The sequence below is a fragment of the Eleginops maclovinus genome, chromosome 12 (assembly GCF_036324505.1).
Source record: "Eleginops maclovinus isolate JMC-PN-2008 ecotype Puerto Natales chromosome 12, JC_Emac_rtc_rv5, whole genome shotgun sequence".
NCBI classification, from domain to species: Eukaryota; Metazoa; Chordata; class Actinopteri; order Perciformes; family Eleginopidae; genus Eleginops; species Eleginops maclovinus.
This window is the reverse complement of record NC_086360.1, coordinates 4,254,028-4,274,335: the sequence shown is the minus strand read 5'-3', so window position 1 is coordinate 4,274,335 and position 20,308 is coordinate 4,254,028. Positions and strand designations below refer to the sequence as shown.

At 39.2% G+C, this 20,308-nt stretch overlaps 1 protein-coding gene across 3 annotated transcripts; it reads right to left on the bottom strand.

Moving 5' to 3' along the window:
• Nucleotides 1-1,104: 1,104 nt before the first annotated feature.
• spinb (spindlin b) lies at nt 1,105-19,374 on the bottom strand. 3 transcript variants are annotated; one of them, XR_010167031.1, is made up of 8 exons: nt 19,265-19,374; nt 13,046-13,462; nt 12,842-12,890; nt 11,644-11,738; nt 11,032-11,187; nt 7,751-7,984; nt 3,337-4,744; nt 1,105-3,146 (listed from the first exon to the last, which is right to left on the bottom strand). XR_010167031.1 is itself a non-coding variant. In XM_063898189.1 (7 exons), exons 2-7 carry the CDS (start codon nt 13,173-13,175, stop codon nt 4,545-4,547), a joined length of 864 nt encoding a protein of 287 aa, XP_063754259.1. In that variant the 5' UTR covers nt 13,176-13,462; nt 19,265-19,374; the 3' UTR covers nt 1,105-4,544. The 3 variants fall into 3 exon arrangements, 2 of the variants coding, with proteins under 2 accessions (XP_063754259.1, XP_063754260.1); XM_063898189.1 differs by having other exon boundaries at nt 1,105-4,744; XM_063898190.1 differs by having other exon boundaries at nt 1,105-4,744; nt 13,121-13,462.
• Nucleotides 19,375-20,308: the final 934 nt, after the last annotated feature.

Here is a 20,308-nt window from a genome sequence, read left to right as displayed (position 1 = left end):
TTCTCTCCAGCTCTCTGATTCACGGTGTAACTTTGTCAATACTCAACATTATAATTTTTGCCTTAAAACAACTCAACTTACAAAAAGGTAACAGTGTGAAATCCGCTTATGTGTTTATATTTGTATTTAACAGCTAAAAAGGAAAAACATTATAAGCTATCTGGAGAGGTGCATTGTGGGAGTGCCAGCTGTAAATTTAGCAATAGCGACATGTAGTGGTGTGGAAGGGGAACTGCACCCATATGATGTATATAAAAAAAGTAACTGCAGGTTTAAAATACAACTGCAATTAATTGTTTAAAAAAATATTTGTTATGTTAATTTCTTTAATTAAAGAAGAGTCATGTCTAAATCACTTGTCAAAAGCCATTTTAAAAAGGTTTTTATTAATGCAAGCATGTAATTTAATCATCAACATTTTTAATAATAATCAATAATTTTTATGTAATTGCCGTCTATCTTTATGTTAATTTGAAGTATTTAAAAAAAATGTTACCTGAATGAGAATTTTATTTTATTGCTGTCCAGAATATTTCTTTGTGATCAATAATAACTGTGTTTTTTTCAACATACACTGTAGAAGACTGCCACATTGTATTATGTTATTGTCTAATCAAATAAAGTCTTGAATATGAATTATTATTGTTATTATAATTACATTCCAGTTTTTTCAAAATGCTTTCTAAACACTTAGAAACCCCTTAGTGTTTAGAAATCTGAAGTAAATATTCCAATTTTTCTTGGCAAATTCTTTATATATAAAAAAATCAAGTTACAAAAAAACATGTAATTTATGTCTAAAAATTCATAAAACAAATATTTATACTATTATTATTGTCTGTTGTGATTGTACAATATGCTAACCATATAGTTAATGCTGTGACAAATATTTAATATAAACATTATGAACATTTTTTATTTAAAAGGTTCATTTTTATTTCTACCAATAAATATATAATCCAAAACCAGATTATTTATTAATATATGTATTGGTTTATTCACGGTTGCTCTTTGCCTTTACCGGTCTACATTCATACTTCATGTTGTGACGTCTCTTCCGTCAAATTCAAGTGTAAAAACATAAAGAAAGTGACAGACTGGTGATTGAAAAAACAGAGAAATGGTTTATTTTAGTAAATATTGTGAGCTTTTCACTGCTGTACAACACTGGGATCTGTAGTTGGCACTCTTTAAAGGGACAATCCACCCAGAAACAGAATTCACACAAACTGTTGCCAGCTCTGTTTGGAGGAGGATTTTCTTTGTTTTTGTTTTTCTATTTTATGCTCAATAACCCCCCCAAAAAACAGCAGCAGCAGCAGCCTCTGGGACACATAGTACAAAAAGAAACAGGGAAAGAAAGAACTGAAATCAAAACAAAAGGCACCAAAAAAAAGAGCCACAGACAGAAGTCAGCCGAAAAACTGAAAACTACACAGACATGCAACTCACACCAATACACTGAGCAATACATGCATGCAAAAACAACACTGCTCTGAACAGGGGCTGATCCACAGCGCGCGTGCGCGTGTGCGCGCACACACACAAACACACACACACACACACACACACACACCAATGTTTTTCTGTAAAATACGAACTGCGTGTCGGCTCCTGAACCAAGAGGCTGAGATTGTGTCCTAGAGTCGGAACATGTGGGTTCCACGAACAGTATTTATGTTATCAAAGACTGTAGAATGCAAGTTCTCTTTAGGAGTCTCCATGGTCTAGAATCAGAAGGGTGAAACACATTGCACAATATCAAACGGCAGATTTTATAACAGCAACGCAGGTTCGAGAATCAAAAACAAATTAACAAAACGTTGTGACACCCATGTTCTTTCAAACAGATGTTCGAGTCCCTTCAGGCACACGAGACATGGATCAGGCAACATGGCTGTTTAATGCTAATGGGAGAGTGATGTCCTTGGTGGGAAGAGCTACATCTGGTAAAAGCAGAGGATTGTGGGAGATCTTCCATCACCCCCTTGACCATCATCCAATGGGATTTTAGAATATTGCTGAAAATAAGATCTGTGGCAAACACATTTACTTCAGCAGGATAATCTCCACATTTTAACCCCACTTCTGTCGTAATTTAAGTGTAAATGGAATGGGCAGAAGCGAAAAGCTAACGCTAAACTATAAAGGAAGCTGTCCGCGCATCACCAGCGCTAAGCTAAAAGTTGGCTAATGTTGAAGAAGAAATCCTTAATCGTCCTAGAGGGAAATTCCAGGGGGAGTGTAGGGAACGGTGCCTTGCTCAGGGACACCTCAACAGCACTCAAGGACCGGTGAACCTCCCTCGTCACCACCGCCCAATGATGTTTAGTAGTCTTGTCACTTGTTAAACAAATGCTGTTTTTATGACGTGTAGAAACTTCAGAAGTTTGCCACGTTTTCAAACGTGAAAATCTCCTAGACTCGTGATTAGCACAGACCTTATTTATGGCATGAAACCAAAAACGCGTTAAAATTAAATGGAACTTGAAGCTGTTAAATGCTGAATCATTCCCAGGCTTTAGGACTGCACCACTCTATGGGGAGCTGGAACTGATTGCAAAGTGGAAACCCCAAAACTTCATACAGGAAAGAAGAGATTTGTCAGTCAGCAAAAAATAAAAATAATCCTACACATCGAACAGATTCAGCGGGGCGCAGTCGGGACACCATCTTCAGTCATTTTGGTTGAAATTTCAACTTCCCACAGCTAACTGGGTAATATACAGTGTACACAGAAGAGAAGACGGAAAAAGAATGAACAGATAATATACAGAGAAAACAAGGCAGTCCGTATGTGCCGGCTCATATAAACATATAAACAAAGAGTTAAAACTATACAGGGCGCCGACATGAAAGCAGAAGAAGAGATAGGAACGGGAAAGATTCTTTTATAAAAACATACAAATAAACTTTTAACAGATGAACACTGGATCGGTTTGGTCTGTAGCAAACCACATCTGTGCTTGAGTCCAGCCAATCAAAGGACAGCGCCTCAACAGGGGGCGGGGCATGGCCACTGCTAGTTTCCTCTCCTCAGTCAGGACTGATTAGAACGGATCAATACAGCGTCAGATGTCCAAGGGAAGCCACACATTCAGACAGTTTGGGAAACGCGTCCAGTCTTTGCTCACGGAAAAGCACACCTTAAAAGCACAAAATAAACATGTAAAAAATGGTTCATACCACACTATAATTTAATTATAATCTGCTTATTAATAAGTTAGTGAAAAACTTTTAATTTCTTCTATTTAGAGCTACATTGTAGTTTGCTATAAACCATTTATTACGTATTTATTAAAGTGGTGAATAGAGGAGTTTTAAGTATAGTGTTACCCTTTACACATCCCGGACGTACTTTATCGATATGTATCTTCTCATCCCACTGCTGTTTGTGTGACCTGAACGTACTCAGCAGAGTCCAGGAAACGTTTGAGTGGACGTATTTCAGCATCACCTCGTTACCCCGGGCCTACGACTCATGGGGTTAGCTCGTTAGCATAATTAGCTACTGGAAACTACATCTGTGCGGGCGACCACGAGCACTTCCTGTGAGCACCGGATGACCAGTTTTATGAGGACAGCTAACGATGCTAACCGATGAAGCCAAGTCAACACACCCAAGCCCCTCCTGCTGCAACCTCAAGTCCTCATGGGTAATGAAGGCATCAGCATCAACACAAATGGTGAATAAATGGAAACAGAAAGTAGTCTGCATTCTCTGCCTTTTCCACGGTGCGCTTCAGACTTTATTCCACTCTTTGCCCTGGGGGGAGGGGGGGGGGGGGGTAGGGTCAATACAATGCTGTGATTGGACACGAGTTCCTCTTGTGTGACTTCTAATTGCAACCCAGTCCCCGAACACCTCGGATAAACACAAACGGAGACAGACGATGGTTCAGCTTTCACTTCATCTCCAGGTTCCTGTCTTCCTGAAGTCCCATCCCTTCATTAACCCATTGCCTCACCCCCCCCCACAAGCAGTCTGACAAGGCTTCAGGAGAGGGGAGGTTCTGTTTACTTAAATAGCTTGAGACCTGCTTCGACTCTGGAGTGGAGGATATGGCGTTCGGGGGACGTTTTCTGTTCGCTTCGAAGATCTCAAGATTGGGTCCTATCAGCTTGGAGAAGTCGGGTTTTCTGATTCATTAAGTATTGCTACAAATATTCCAAAATCTCTTATGTCAAATAACTTGGTCTTATTTGGGGTGATCAAACAATTGTGTGTTGGGATGAATCCTAATGGAACCTAAAATCTGGAAACTGATGATGGATATATAATTGAAGACTCGGAGCAGGTGGTAGTTCTCCTGTCTTGGGGAGGGGGCCTCCATCATGAAGTATTTCTCTTGTGTTTAAGGCATTTCATAAAAGAAAGAGTTAAAAATGATATCATCCGTCCCAGCTTCTCTATAGACCTTGGATGTTTCAAATCACTTGTTCTTCTTTGGGAAATTTGGAGTTTTTTTTCTTTTTTCGGAGGGTCTAGGCAGGTCTCAGTAAGTCTTTTATGGGGTCCCGATCCTGGACCGGGTCTTCTGGTCTTAGGAGGTCTTGACCAGGTCGTAGACGTAGATGTGGAAGTCGTCGTCAAACTTTATGAAGTAGACGGAGGGCTTGGCCTCCACCTGGTGGATGACCATGCCCGAGCGCTTTCCGCCATCCTCTTTGGCGTACTCCACCTGTTTGCCCACCAGACTGTCCACCACCTCGCCAGGCTCCCGCTCCGCCGCCACCGTGTCGTCTACAGGGAGAGAGACAGGACATGTGTAAGCAGCAGGGAGGCTAACCAACTCATGTAGAAACATAAAACCCTTGTGACAATGGAGTGGTGCAGGGTTAAGTCATAGCACCAAAATGAGTCAGCATTTAGCCAGTTAGCTCGTTCTGAAGTCAATGTTTTGGTTACACGCCTAAAACATGGTCTGTGGTTGACACAAGCTTTAAAAGCTATTTCACCTTTTTTCTATGACATAAACTATGTGCTATACACCCCACTGGTGTAACAGCGGTTGCTAACAAGTTACGCGATGACTGAAGTAAAGGCAGCTAAAGATCGGCGTGATGTGGGTTATAGCGTTAGCTTTTACTTCTGGTGATGACATTTACTCAACTGTTAAAAAAGTGGTGTTGGTTTGTGGAGATCTTCCTGCTGAACAAAACAAATAAGTACCGTAAACATTTGTTTACCACAGATCTTTCTGCAATCTTCCAAAATCCAATAGAACAATCCGGCCCGGCACCAGGGGAGGGCAAGATAGTGCCAGGCTCTCCTATTTAACTTCTTTCCCCTCCCCCAAATAAAATGTGTTTTACAATTATACTTTTTTTGTTTTTGCACTTCAATGCTAAAATCTATATGATGAAAGATAAAAATCCCCCAAATTTATACAGCTCCGGAAAAAATGAAGAGCCCACTCCACATTTTTCTTTAATGGCAGCAATGGCATAGCTAGGCCTGTTAGGTGGGCTTCAGCAGTAGCGTTTCAGCCCACCTAAAATGTGTTAAAGCCCACCCCAAATGAAAGTTTTATCAAAAAAAATTGAAAAAAAAGGGCATTCACAGTTCATGCTCCTTTTCCAAGAATAACATTTTCAAAATGAAGATATTTCATTTAATTGTCATTGGTTATGGTATTTTTAATGCTTTGATTGATTGATATATTTTTCATAATAGTGTTGAGAGTTGTGCCCCCTCCCCTTACCAAGACCACAAAGTTCTATTAGATCTAGCATCTTAATTTTGCTCTCAAAGTGCACCAGATGCATGCAATTCACTTTAAAATGTTAAAAATCTGTTCCCCCGGGCCCCCCTAGAGGATGTGAAGTCCACCCTACTCCTAAGACATGTCAACATGACTGGGCCAGGTAACATAGACCTGGCTAACATGACTAATATATTGAAAACGCAACCAAAAGAGGCCCCGAAAATGTTCTAGTACTCACATTAACACACAGCTCCACCTCACCTCTGGGCTAAGCCCACCTAAACTTGAAAACCTAGCTACGCCCCTGTATGGCAGCCATTCCAGTGTCTGATTCCAACACACAGAAATGTTGTCAGCAGTTTAATTAATACAATAAAAGTTATTTTAAAATAATTTAACTCAAAGACATATCTATAAATAATAAAGAGAAACTGATAACGCTGCAGTGGTCTCTTTTTTTTCCGGAGCTGTATGTCCAAATGTGTGTGTAGTATAGACTATTTTAGCCCACATATAGACCAGTTGCTATTGAGAACACATCACGCATCATGAGTGCTTTACATGCCATCTGTTCCGGAGTTCTTAGGAGTTTGGATTCTGGTCCCTGTCTACACCGTCTTAAACTAAAAATGGAAATCCAAAAATTCTTAGCCTCAAGTGGTGACTTAAATAATTCCATATGAATTAAATCTGCTACTACTTAGCGTGTAACGTGGTGTTGCTCTGTGTTGTGCAAATCTGTTGCTGTGCTGTTTTTACCAGCCACGCACACGATGCCTGGTAGCAAAGGTGGTTTGTATGTTACGGTTTATTTATGCCTCCCTGTACAACTCGATAGTCTAGTTGCCAGCTCATAGAGTTCTGTCGTGAACCCCGGAAATGTTGAGTACACCCAGCACATCGAAACTACCAGAACCTATCTTGCATATGTTCGGCAATTTGCTCAATTAGCACAAGTTGCGTTGTTAGTATCATAACATGGCTTAGTTGAATACTCAATTCTGATTGGTTGATTCAGAACATGTGACCTGTTGTTAATCCAGTAGTGCAGACCGCTGTCAAAGATTATATTGACTGTTGTTAAGGAGGATTAAGAAAAACAAAGGAAAAGAGGTTAAAAGACGGAGCGCTGGACGTCAGATAAATCAAACAGACAGGAAGTAAACACTAACAGGAACAAGGTCTGGGCTCTGCAGGGTTGAAGGACTTGTTAGTGAATCAGTTACAGAAAACCTCGATCAGTGCTGCCGTAAAGTTGTTGTTGTCGTAGTTTCTGATGTTTTTTTTTCTTAGACTAAGAAATACGATCATTTTTGAGTCAATAAAATAACTTGAATTAATATTGGGAGTCGAGTCGTTAGTTTGTTTAGTATCTGGCTGTGTAATAAGCGGGATAATGTGCAGACAGGCGGTCATTATGGCCTATATGAACATTAATAAAAAAATAGCTGGGGTGATTTGGACAACTTTGGAGTGGTTTTTGGGGTATGAAGATACTTATTTATATTTGTGGTCCCTTTAAATTCATTTTGGATTTAGTGGACCATTTGGATTGGACAGATTGCTTATTTATATGAAGAAAAGTTGTCCACAGTAGAGGTAATATCACTTTCATCTTGTGCCCTCTATATCAAATGGTCGCAACACTATTCATGGTGGTCAAAATCAGCCCACAGAGAGTATAAATATGTCTACGTTCTGGTTAAAATCAGTCATTTTTGATCCTGAAACTTCATAAATGGATTGAGCATCCTCAACAACCCCTAAAACCACTCCTAAATTGTCCAACCATTTTTTTTTTTACTTCTGTCCACTTGGGCTATAATGCCATTAATGCTGATTAACGCAACTTGTGATCATTTAGCAAATTGCCCAACATAGGCAAGCTAGCACCAGGCAGTTTCTATGTGCTGGGTACCCCTGCTATACATTTCTATCATAAAACTTTTCCAGGTTCACTATGCTGGCAAGTAGACTACTATTCAGTGAACTCAGGGGCTGAACCCTGGTCTCCAGTATACCCAGCTGCAGCTCCCACTCACTGGAGTCGGGCATGATGCGCAGGTCTCCCTCCTTGTAGTCGTCCAGCAGCTGGTACATGTAGAGCACCGGGTCTTTCTCGTAGGTGATGTAGAACCAGGTGGTCATGATGGGAGCTCGGGCAAGCACCATCCCCCTCCACTCCTCCTTCGGCCCGTCCTCCGTCTCAAACATGTGCTCAACCGCTTTGCCGATCATCGTCTCTGCCAGCATCGAGTCGCTCACACGGGCCGGGGCTGGAACCAATCACAGAGAGGGGGTCAGTGGGACATCATCAGGGGGGTCTGTGCTCAGGACATCAAAATACTAAACACTGTTAAGAGCTGCAACTATTGGTTGATCCATCCATAACATAATGAAGAGAACATTGATCTGCTTGATTCGTGCTTTGTCATTGTGATCTGCTCTTTCAAAATCTGTCACATTGAACACAAAACCAATTTTGAGTTGTATACAAAAGGAAAGAGGTTGGGAAGAGGAGATTATTAGCTCTTCAATTAGATCCTTATGTTTTCTGTTCTCCAAATATTCAGCTAAATATGTCACATAACATAAGGAATGTATCCAGGACAAAATTCTGAGAGAAAGTCCTTCAAAGTTTGCCAGGTTTTTAGCCATAGTTATTTTAAAAGGGGGATTCATAATATTATGGAGCATGGTACCCCTTGCCCCCCCTTAGGACCACCACTGCCTTAGCTGTGATTCTGAAATAGTGTTTGTCTACACCTTGTTGTTGGCTGTCCTTCATAATGCTCAACAGTCAGCATGGATGACAGAGATTCATGTGTTGTAATGATAAGGCTAAATCATTTTAAGGTAGTAGCACGGGGACAAGGATGTTTTTTACTTGGAAAGGTGAGGAAGAAAGCTGGTGAGTGTTTTTGTGAGTGAAAGTGTGTTTGTGTGCTTTAGCTCTGCCTGTTGTAAATGCTGCTACCATTAAGTTGCTCTCTACGCAGCTCGTCATCGAACCTTTACGAACTTCATCGCTGTATTTGGCAATACTATTTTGATATATTTGGGATCAGATGAGGACCCACTGTCCCGGGCACTGCTGGGATACTATCAGTCTGTCATTCAGTATTTCAGGGCGACGTAGGAGCGGGTTATCAGCTGAAGTTGTCACCTCATCTTTACAAGCTTCAAAATTGTCAGAATTTGGCAACAAACATTTTATATTCTCAAAGCCAAGACTGTCTTTGTTTAAAAAACAGCCCAAACCCCAAAATGACCAAAACAAGATTTGACATAAATCCACGATCATCTGTGCCTTTGCGACATCCTAGTTTTTTAGGTTTGTCAGACTAAAGATGTTAAAATGACATAAAGGATGTTTTTATTATTCTATTACCTAATTCTTTAGCAATACATTTGCATATTACCATACAATTGAACATATTTTGTATATATTTTTATTTAAGTATAAATCTTTTGCCATGTGCTTTAATCTAATTTTTTTAATTTATTTTAATTTTCTTAAAATGATATCGATTTTTCAACTCTTTTTTTCTTTCACATAAAAATAACTGCTTTTGGATATTGTTCTTGTTTTATTTGTCTGTGTGTGAAGACATGAGTTTGTATGATGGTTAAGGTTATTCCTAAAGAATAATTTAATTCTGTATTTATTATATTATGTATTTAAATAATTTGTTATGCTATGAAATGGATTAAATAATATTGAAGTACTCAGATCTTGTTCTTGAGTAAAAGTAGAAGTACTCAGCTCTTGTACTTGAGTAAAAGTAAAAGTACTCAGGTCTTGTACTTGAGTAAAAGTAAAAGTATTCAGGTCTTGTACTTGAGTAAAAGTAAAAGTACTCAGATCTTGTACTTGAGTAAAAGTAGAAGTACTCAGATCTTGTACTTGAGTAAAAGTAGAAGTACTCAGGTCTTGTACTTGAGTAAAAGTAGTACTCAGTTCTTGTACTTGAGTAAAAGTAGAAGTACTCAGATCTTGTTCTTGAGTAAAAGTAGAAGTACTCAGATCTTGTACTTGAGTAAAAGTAGAAGTACTCAGATCTTGTACTTGAGTAAAAGTAGAAGTACTCAGATCTTGTACTTGAGTAAAAGTAAAAGTACTCAGATCTTGTACTTGAGTAAAAGTAAAAGTACTCAGATCTTGTACTTGAGTAAAAGTAGAAGTACTCAGATCTTGTACTTGAGTAAAACTAGAAGTACTCAGATCTTGTACTTGAGTAAAAGTAGAAGTACTCAGATCTTGTACTTGAGTAAAACTAGAAGTACTCAGATCTTGTACTTGAGTAAAAGTAGAAGTACTCAGATCTTGTACTTGAGTAAAAGTAGAAGTACTCAGATCTTGTACTTGAGTAAAAGTAAAAGTACTCAGTTCTTGTACTTGTGTAAAAGTAAAAGTACTCAGATCTTGCACTTGAGTAAAAGTAGAAGTACTCAGATCTTGTACTTGAGTAAAAGTAGAAGTACTCAGATCTTGTACTTGAGTAAAAGTAGAAGTACTCAGATCTTGTACTTGAGTAAAAGTAAAAGTACTCAGTTCTTGTACTTGTGTAAAAGTAAAAGTACTCAGATCTTGTACTTGACTAAAAGTAGAAGTACTCAGATCTTGTACTTGAGTAAAAGTAGAAGTACTCAGATCTTGTACTTGAGTAAAAGTAGAAGTACTCAGATCTTGTACTTGAGTAAAGTAGAAGTACTCAGATCATGTACTTGAGTAAAGTAGAAGTACTCAGATCTTGTATTTGAGTAAAGTAGAAGTACCAGAGTGTAGGAATACTCTGTCACAGTAAAAGTCCTGCATTCTAAATGTTCCTCCAGTGAAAGTAGAAAGTACTCTCATCTAAATGTACTTAAAGTAGCGACAGTAAAAGTAGTCATTGTTTGATTGGTCCATTTCAGAATAATATCTCTGATATGTTTTATAATTATTGATCATTAAAGTGTTCTCAGAGCTGGTAAAGGTGCAGCTAGTTTGAATGGCTTTGTATACTGCAGGGTAGCTGCTGGATTTACTCCAGGTGAACTAAAGTCTGACTTAAGGGCTGATCATATTTACCATCATTAATCCAGATCTGTAAAGTAACTAAAGGGATTCAATAAATGTAGGGGAGTAAAAGTGCAGGATTTACCTCTGAATTGTAGTGGGGTTAGGGTACGAAGTATACAAAATTGAAATAATTAGTGATATACAAGTCCCTCAATATTGCACTTAAGTACAGTACCTGAGTAAATGTACTTAGTTACTTTAACACTGTATTAACGTCCCGAATGATGGAGGAAGGTGTAAAGAGACGGTGTTCCTCACCCACTCGGTCGGGCAGCACCTCCAGCCCCACCACCCGCTCGTCACTGTACAGCTCCAGGCCGTAGATGCAGTCGAAGCCGTCGTATTTGATCAGGTAGAGAGACGGGTTCACAGGGACCTGGTCCAGGACCGTCCCCTTCCACTGGGATGACTTACCTGAGAGAAAACACACACGCACACACACACACACACACACACACACACACACACACACACACACACACACACACACACACACACACACACACACACACACACACACACACACACACACACACACACACACACACACACACACACACACACACACACACACACACACACTTGATTATTGCAGATATTTCATTTTTTATACTTATAATAATTGTATAGGTTTTTTTATATAGTTTTTTCTTTCACATAAAAAAAAACTGCTTTTGGGAAAAGAACTAAGCCCCCGATGGAGCGCTTTTATTTTGAAAATGATACGTTAGATCTTGCCCAGTCGATAACTATAACCCCCAGTTATGATCATAAAAAGGCCAAAATCACAAGTGCAACATTTTGTGTTTCAAGAGCGGACATCAAAACCCCCCCGCCCTACATTTAAAAAAAAAAATGAATCCGACTTACTGCCCTCCTTCCAGATGTGCTGGATCCTGCAGCCCACTATGTTCCTTCTGGGTGGGGATAGAGTCTTACTGGGACCCACACTGGTCCTCTGTTTCCTACAGGAGGGGAAATATTTAGAGATGTAGTAGAGCTGGGTAATGAATCATATTCAGAAAGACCCCCCTTGAGCAGAGGGAGTGAAACAACGTGACACAAAGAAAGGCGTTTTTTTTTTTTGACAGTGGTTACTTAAAAAACAATTCCCCCCCAGAAATAAAATAAATATCAACATTGTCTTCAGTATTTCATTCCATCATCTTCACTTAACAAATAGAATAAGCACATTATGCACTGAAGGGAATTATAACTACAAATAGCCGAGCCTAGCATTGGCATATTTTTAAATGATTTTGATTTCCATGTCACTGCTGTGTTGTAATATTATTAACAATCCGAATAATATTAAGCATTATAATAATAATAGACCATATTTGTTGGATGCAAAAATAGTGGACCTGAAATGTATTGCTGTGACACTTATTTTATTTAAATCACTATATCACATAGAAACCCATTCCCTAAACTGGAGAATCAGGGACTGGTTATGACATCATCACTGGAGTTTTATGCAGTTAAGATAATAACTGGCAAATGTATTTTTGCATCCGCCTACTGCTGGTGCAACCCTCTGGTTCCTGCAGGGTTCTGTTTTAAAGAAAACATCAAACTGTTAACTGAAGTGATTGATACTTCAATATACAGCCTGGAACAAATGAAGAGACCACTGCAGCATGGTCAGTTCCTCTGGGTGTACTACTCATAGCTATGTATTTGAGTAAAATTAAAATATATATATTTTCTTCTATAAACTACTGACAACGTTTCTCTGTGTTGGAATTAAACAGACAATGTAATGGCTGTCATACATTTAGAGATACAGATTTAAGAAACATTTGGAGTGTTTTTTCCAGAGCTGTACATTGTGATAATTATTGACGTGGATCGATATAAAAAGAATAAATGTAGTGATTACATTTTTTGGCTATATATATATATACAGCTCCGGAAGTAGTCAGTAGTTTATAGAATACAATTAAAAATAAAAAAAGACATACCTATAAATAAGAAAACAAGAGAAAAGGAGAATGCTGAAGTGGTTTCTAGGGCTGTATATATTTCAGTCCTGAGCTTTATTTATTTTTCCTTTCATCAGACTTACTTATGTGAGTTTTTTTTCTTCATCATGTTTGCAGATACGCCTGAATGTCCTGAAACAGAAGCACAAATATTCAGCTTCCATCATACTGACATGTGATGCGTTCAAGGACACTCTGAGGTCATGAGCACAACAATGTTTTAAATGTGAAGAAAAATCGGACTATCATTTCCATGACATCCTTGAATATTTGCTTTCTTTTTTTACCTGTCGGAAGAAATCTGTCTGTTTGTCTCAAACTGACATCAGTGTTTTCAGCGTTTGATGAATCTTTTAACTCACCCCCGTCTGCTCGGGGGGGCCGCGGGGCCGTCGGGCTCTTGAATGGGGTCTTCATTCATCCACCTGTAAGGGGGGCAGCCAGCCAGGCCGCCGGTCCAGGCTACAGGCTGGGAGTCGCTCTGCGTGACAGCAGGCCGGCGGGCGTGCAGGGGGAGTGAGGATAGAGGGAGGGGGCAAAGGGGGGGAGAAGGGTAGGGAAAGGAGGGAGGAGGTGGTGGGAGAGAAGGAGCACCAGGAATTAGGCCGGGCCCTGGACAGGCTGCATACAGGCCGGGTACAGACTATCAACCGGAGGCTGAGGCGACGTCACAGGAGACACGGTGAGGAGTCAGTGTCTTCAGCCTGCAGAGGGAAAGCATTAATATTAAACCTATTTCAAATTATTCTCACACATTCCATGTCTCTCTATACCATATGGCGCCATACCTTTGAAAAAACCATATTGTATTACTAAATGATAAAACAGATCAACCAAGAGACAGTGGTGTGGATTTAACCTTATGTGTGTCTTTGTTTAAAACTCAACCCCACTGGCCTGGGCTCTTTATGTTTCTCATACTGCCTGTGCTGCAGCACCTCTTTTCACCCTCTGTCTGAAACCAGAGCCCAGGCTGCTCTCATTGGTTAGCTGGCCGGCTATGTTGTGATTGATCAATTGCTTAGAGATGTCCCTACCTCTTAGCCTATCCCGTACAATATGTTGGAACGTGTACCAATATAAGCTAAAGTGGTACACAGTGATGTCACTATGTTACAGAATTCTACAAAGGAGTCCAATGGAGGAATTTCAGGCAGAAACCTAGAACACACTAACACCAGCATAATAGGGCCTCTTTAAAGATTAGGAGTAAAATTCATTTTCCTGCATGCTTATCAGAAGCCTCACTGAAATAAAAAATGTTTAAAGAGTAGGTTACAAAACATATTCACTTGCTGCAAACAAACATACAGGGATTATTTATTTATTTAGTACTGCATTTGGGATTTCAGGGTTTTGTCTAAACCGGGTAACAGGGGAACTCCCCCTCTTATTGTCGGCGTTCGCCCTCAAACCAAAATACTGATTTTCCTTGTAAAATGTTTAAGTGATGCCAGAAAACAATATTTCTGTTGGTCAGAAAAGGTATAATGACTCCAAAATATGAAGATGGTGTCAAATAGACGTCAGACGGCAGATACAGCTTTGTTTATACGGAGAATAAATAGGGGATGGATGTCCGGTGGGACGAGAGGCAGGCAGCAGGCTGACACTGAAACTGAGATTTCTGAATTAGTTTCTTTTACTCTCCTTTTTTCTGGAGAGGAAGAAAAGAAACCGAAACTCTGGATTTATTTGTTGTTTGAGTTGCAATATATGACTCAGCAGCTTTGAGACATGAAGACACTATTATTGTCTGCTTCGCTCTGATGCATTTTATTCGCCAGAAAGTGGGCGGGGCCATCATTCTGGCTGGAGTGATGTTAGCGTTGCCCTCATACTTTATTTTTCTATAAAAACTCCTGGATATGATTTACAATATAAGAGGGATTGATCACTTTTAGCATAATTGTACTTATTATCATTGAATATATGTATATGATCATGTTGTGATTTGTAAAAGAGGATTTTTACGAAACAAACCTGTTTAGTTAAGTCTGTAAAATATGATTTGTAGGGCAGGATATCTCTGCAGCTCAACTATACTTGGTGTTTTAACAACTTTTGAATATTGCACTAGTCCAATTGTGCATCCCTAATGTTCCCAACAACAACAACAACAGTTATCAGTAAAAATGATTATTTTAAAGTCAGCAGCGGGTGGTTTCCCTTCATGTGGAAGTAGTAGTAGTGTTTCCCTGACTCCTGTAAAATCAGGGATGCAATTTAGAAATCCTTGGAATCACAAGGCTCACTATTGATTTTCCTTATCAATGGTTTCCGGCAGTTGCACACAGACATAATGCTGTCTCATGTCTCAGTTTGTTTGGGATCGGATCAAAGGCAGAGATGGATAAAAAGCTCACATTGGTGTCACTAAAGAAACCTGAAGGGACCTTATTCCTCTGTAGAAGTGCTGCAGTGTAAACTCAGAAAGATGTGATCGTATTAAACCTGTCTCTTGATAAATCATCTCCAGTCTCTCCTGTTGCATTTCAGATTACCTGGGGTGAATCTTTAACTCCGAGTTTGACGCGAGCTCTGTGATAACCCACTTATTGTATTACAAAGATGCTTAACCTCCCAACACACCCAGAGGGTCACGGGGTTAGAGGTCAAGGAGACCTGCACAAGCACAAAGCAAGAACAATGTCTGACGATAAAGAACAAATATTTCTGAGTTACCTAGTTAATGTCGATGGATTCAGCCAAATACTCACATATTCAGTTTATATTAAATTAAAACTCACAAGGTCCACACATTGTAGAAAGTCGAAGGAAAGAATGTTTGACATTAATCATCATAAATAGTTTTTATCTAAGATATCTTTAAAAGAGGTAGAACAGGCAGAATGAGAAAAATAAAGAGCTTTCTGAACATTAAAGCATGGAGACATGTCACAGGAGAGACACTACATACTGATATGAACCTGGAAATGAGCAGAATATGTCCTCTTTAAGTAAAAACCACAAAAGCAGCTGTCATCACAGGAGGCTTTCTCACAACTTAACAAGTTATCAATGATATTAATTCCCACAACCAAAACTAATGAATACTTCCTTTCTCTGAAGCTCAGTGAACTCATCAAAAACTGCTTGTTAGCTTTATTAAAAAGGTCACCACGGTGCAGAACAGGCCGTGTGAATTAACAACAGACACCACTGTGAAAATCTGCATAAACTTAACATCCCGATACTAGAAATGTGTTTTGTCTCACAAGGTCACAGACACATCAACACAGATGGACAGGGCTGGGAAAGGACAGACATGAAAGTCACACACAGAACCTCTCCTGATGTTCCCAGACCAATGGCTTTAAAATAACGGATAACCTAAAAAGAGCTGCAAGCTGCAAAACAACAACCACAACTGCAACACAAACCACAGGCCTGTTGCTGCTGCTACATCATCACACATGCAGCGCTGCAGTAACACTACACCACGGCAGCACTGACTCACAACAGACCGAGATCAAACCAGGATCAGCCAGGCCGGGAAGATTAAAGGCAGGAACCCAGCAGGAGGTACACATCTGATCTGAGGGATTGAAGCGCGGAACTGAGGCTGCAGAACCGGTTGTTAAAAAGGACCAGAGAATTATAGTTGGAGGAAGACGGGCAGATTTGACCATCATCTTCAGATATTAAAAACTGATTTATTCCTTCAGCACACCAACACTGGCTCAGTTTAACTTTTGATGCAAGCAGGGACTGTAACGTATCTGCAGCAACAAGCGTCATATCTGCAGGGCTGCAGTCTTAGATTTTTTAGATTCTGAACCGATCTGCAGATTAATTGTAACTTTATCATTTGGATTACAAATACAAACAGTGAAAATGTCCATTTTAGTGTAGTCGTCTAATGTTTAGGCTACATCCAAAATTCTAATACATTGTAGTAACAATAACTAAGGAAGCAGATAAACAGTGCATTGAACTAAGTGTTTCGTCTAATTTTCATAAATTGAAAAATAATTCTGCAAAAATGTTTGTTTGTTAATCATTTAAAAACTTCATATATTCTGTGGTTTCAGCTTTCATGTGGTTTTTTTTCCTGCACACACCAGTTTTTTAAGTGCCAAATTAAAAATCCAAGATGTCCTGTTTTCAGATGCTGATTGACCATTTATGCTTTAAATCCCGTTTGTGGATATGATAATTGGATTATTCTGATTCTGCCACCAGGATCTTGCGGCGTGTAGACGGGGTGAGTGTCAAGGCTGAGGGGTGTGTCAGTCTTAACTTCAATGTGATGTTTGGATAAAAGTATTTTACTGCTGTGAAAAGGACCTCAGTCTGAGAGAATTCTGACTCCTGACAGCAGCACCATGTGACAAACATCATCGCGCCAGTGTTTTGTAAAAATATGTTAATTCCCTTTTGATTGCAGTCATTTAATAAGGCACTAGTTGGGTTGAGAGTCTGCAAAACCGTAAGTGGTGCAGGAATGAGTCCAACAATTTGGAAACTAGTTTGCATTTTATAATTTCCAGTTCCCTCGTCTCCAAATATGGGTTTCTGGTTATATTCCCCAAATAAGGAAGGTTGTAACACAAGCTAAAGAGGTTTTTTGTTCTACTGCATACAATACGTCAGTGAATACCCTACTTGGGAATGACTGAAGCTTATAAAACCAATGGACTTCTAAACGTCATCAAATATAAGCCGCCTTTAAATCACAGGTGCATGACTACACGTCACCATCGCTAAGCTAGTTTGTTTTTAGCCTAACGTTAGCTTTTTACTTCTGCCGATTCGTTTTCATGCTTTATCAATTATAAAGTGGTGTTAATATGTGGATATTATCCTCCTGACCAGAACATGCAATTATCATAAACTGTGTTTGCCACATCATTTTCAGCAATATTCAAAAATTGCTTTTAGTAGTTAGCCATACCAAATTCACTGCACCACTCTATAGTGACGCTAGTTAGCGGGGAAAATACACTGATAGAACTCTTGTTACTTTCAGGAATTTACACTATTCATCATCGATTTATTTACCCATTAGTACCTTTTTTCTCAAGAAAGGCAGGTAAAAACTTCACTACAAGCAACAAATTATTATTTTGAGGAAAGTAAAATGTGTATCTTGAAAACGAAAGAATAAATAGATCATCAAAATATTGCCGATTGATTTTCTCCTCATCAACTAATTGATCAAGCTCTAGACGAAACCTTTGGATTTGTTTTGGGAATGAACAGACATATAAGTGCCACTCGCACACACATTGGTTAATTCACTAAATTCAATAAGAGAAGTAAAACACCAGATTCATACAGACAAAGCAAGTTGGGGCATTCAGTCCTCTCAGTCAACCACTACTGGAGAAGTTAGGAGAGCGTACTAGTTACCTAACCTTTAAACATCAACTTACTGTAATAGGTGGTTTAAAAGCAAACCAAACCTGCAATCATGACCAATCATACAATCTCATCTCTGGCACTCCTGTCACACAATCTCATTGTTTAAAAAAAACAGATATCCATCTCTGTTCCTCAACGTCCAACGCAATGTTTTCAAGTCTAGTTTTGTCACTTCAAACACAAAATCATTCACTTAAATATTAAATTAAATAGAGAAAAGCAGGAAATCTCCATATTTGAGAGATAGAAAACTGCATTTCCCCATAAAAAAATACTTTAATTACCCCTGCTAGAGGAAGCCAAACCTTAATGGGGGTCATAAGGCGCTATGATTTCAAAGGGTGTAATATAACTTTAAATATTCAGTTGGCGTAAACTTAAACACATTCATAGAACATGCTAATTCTCCCAAAATGCTCCTTTTACAAACTTCCTGCTGTTATTGCATGCACTGTTTTGGTTCATTAATTGAACAGTGTGTCAGTTATCTACTGTTGTTATGGTTGCGTTACATATAAAATAAACTATCCTTATGTCACTTAATGTAAGTCAGTCGATTTATACATTGAAAAAATAGGGGTCCCCATTAAAAAATATTGGGAACCACTAATCGATTGGTCGATTTCTCGTTGCAGCTCTTGATATTTTGGCGAGTGGGATTGAGGTGTAGTGCTTGCTGAAGCATTGCATTGATAACATTATGCCACTAGTTTGTAATAACCTGTCAACGGATGAACATTTACAGGTAACATTGCAGCAGCAGCAGCAGCAGCAGCAGCAGGGTGTCATTGATGTGTTTCTGTGGATAACACTGTTGTTGCTGCTTGTTTTGGCTGATGATGATGATGAAGATGACCATTCAGAGGTCACAGTTTACCCCTTCCTCCTCATTAATTGGCCAGCACATACAACTGTTTATTACACCCCAACATGTTAAAATATGTGCAGAGACGGCAGCCATATTGCGCCAGTATTTACAAAACCCGCATCGGTGCAAAAAAAAAGAGGCGCAAGCGAACAAAGGGAGAGGGGAGGGAAAGCACGGGCGCTAAGCTAGGTGGTTTGCGGTAAAACAACAAACAGGACTAACGGCCCGTCAAAGGGCTCGTTTGGAGCGGCCTGAAGCCGCAGTTTCTTACCGGTACAGCAATCAGTGTCGCCGCATAATCCCGATCAACCGCCGTAGCTCCGAATTGATCTGCTCTGCCTCCGTTTGGTTTTCCGCTGCTGCGTCAAGCTAGCTGCGCTAATGAAAGCATGGCGGAAGCGAGGCGGCAGCGGCCTACAAAATAAAAGCGCGGATTTTGCTGCAATGTAATTTACTCTACTTCGACTTCTTGCATTCCTTACTATTTATTTACACTAAAACAATTGAATATTGACATTGACTATGTTGGTGAAATGCTGGATAGATCGTTTAATGAATGGTACCTGCAAGAAATCTATTCTTTATTTGCTTTAAATGCAGTCCTCAGGTCTGAAGAACGTCCATCTGTTAGACACATTATTTGATATGGTTAATTGGTACTATTGTGTCTAATGAGGCATATTTATGTAACTATTTAAGTAAATATTGAGAGGTAAAAGATTATTTATTCAGATAAAGTGTTCTACATTCTCTATATAAACAAATAAATCAATGTAACATTGTTGCTGTGTTATGATTCAAGATATTCCTTTTGTGTACCCCTATTAATAGGAAATCCAAGGTTCAGAGTCTTAATTGTGTTTTTCAAGATAAAACACCCACAAGAGTGGCATTTCATTGTGGCCGGCCAAAAGCACACTTCTAAAAATCATGCTATTTGATCCGCCTCCTGATATACCACACCATGAACTTGTATTCAAACTTGTTTAGTTGTAGTATTATAACCTTTATTCAACTCAATCAAAGCAGAACAAATAGGGTGATCTCTTTAGTATATACTCCAAAAGATCCCTTTGAAACAGTCGCGTTAACACAAAGCACTCCAGTTTTGTTTTGCCATTGTATTTAACCCGAGGCTTATCATTGACCATCAAATTCTATTGCTCTGGGACACTTAATAAAACAAGTGATTCCGCTTGCAAGACTAGTGGACGAGAAGCAGTGGTGTAAAGTAACTAAGTAGATTTACTCAAGCACTGTACTTAAGTACAATTTTGAGGTACTTACTTACTTTAGATTAGATAGAACTGTATTC

Bases quoted from the DNA above. Each gene is read 5' to 3' on its own strand.
- spinb (XM_063898189.1), bottom strand. From the start codon at position 13,175: ATGAAGACCCCATTCAAGAGCCCGACGGCCCCGCGGCCCCCCCGAGCA. The intron at 11,188-11,643 runs GTAAGTCGGATT...GTTTTCTCTCAG, and splicing joins GCACATCTGGAAGGAGGGCA to GTAAGTCATCCCAGTGGAAG. The intron at 4,745-7,750 runs GTGAGTGGGAGC...CTCTCCCTGTAG, and splicing joins GCGCATCATGCCCGACTCCA to ACGACACGGTGGCGGCGGAG.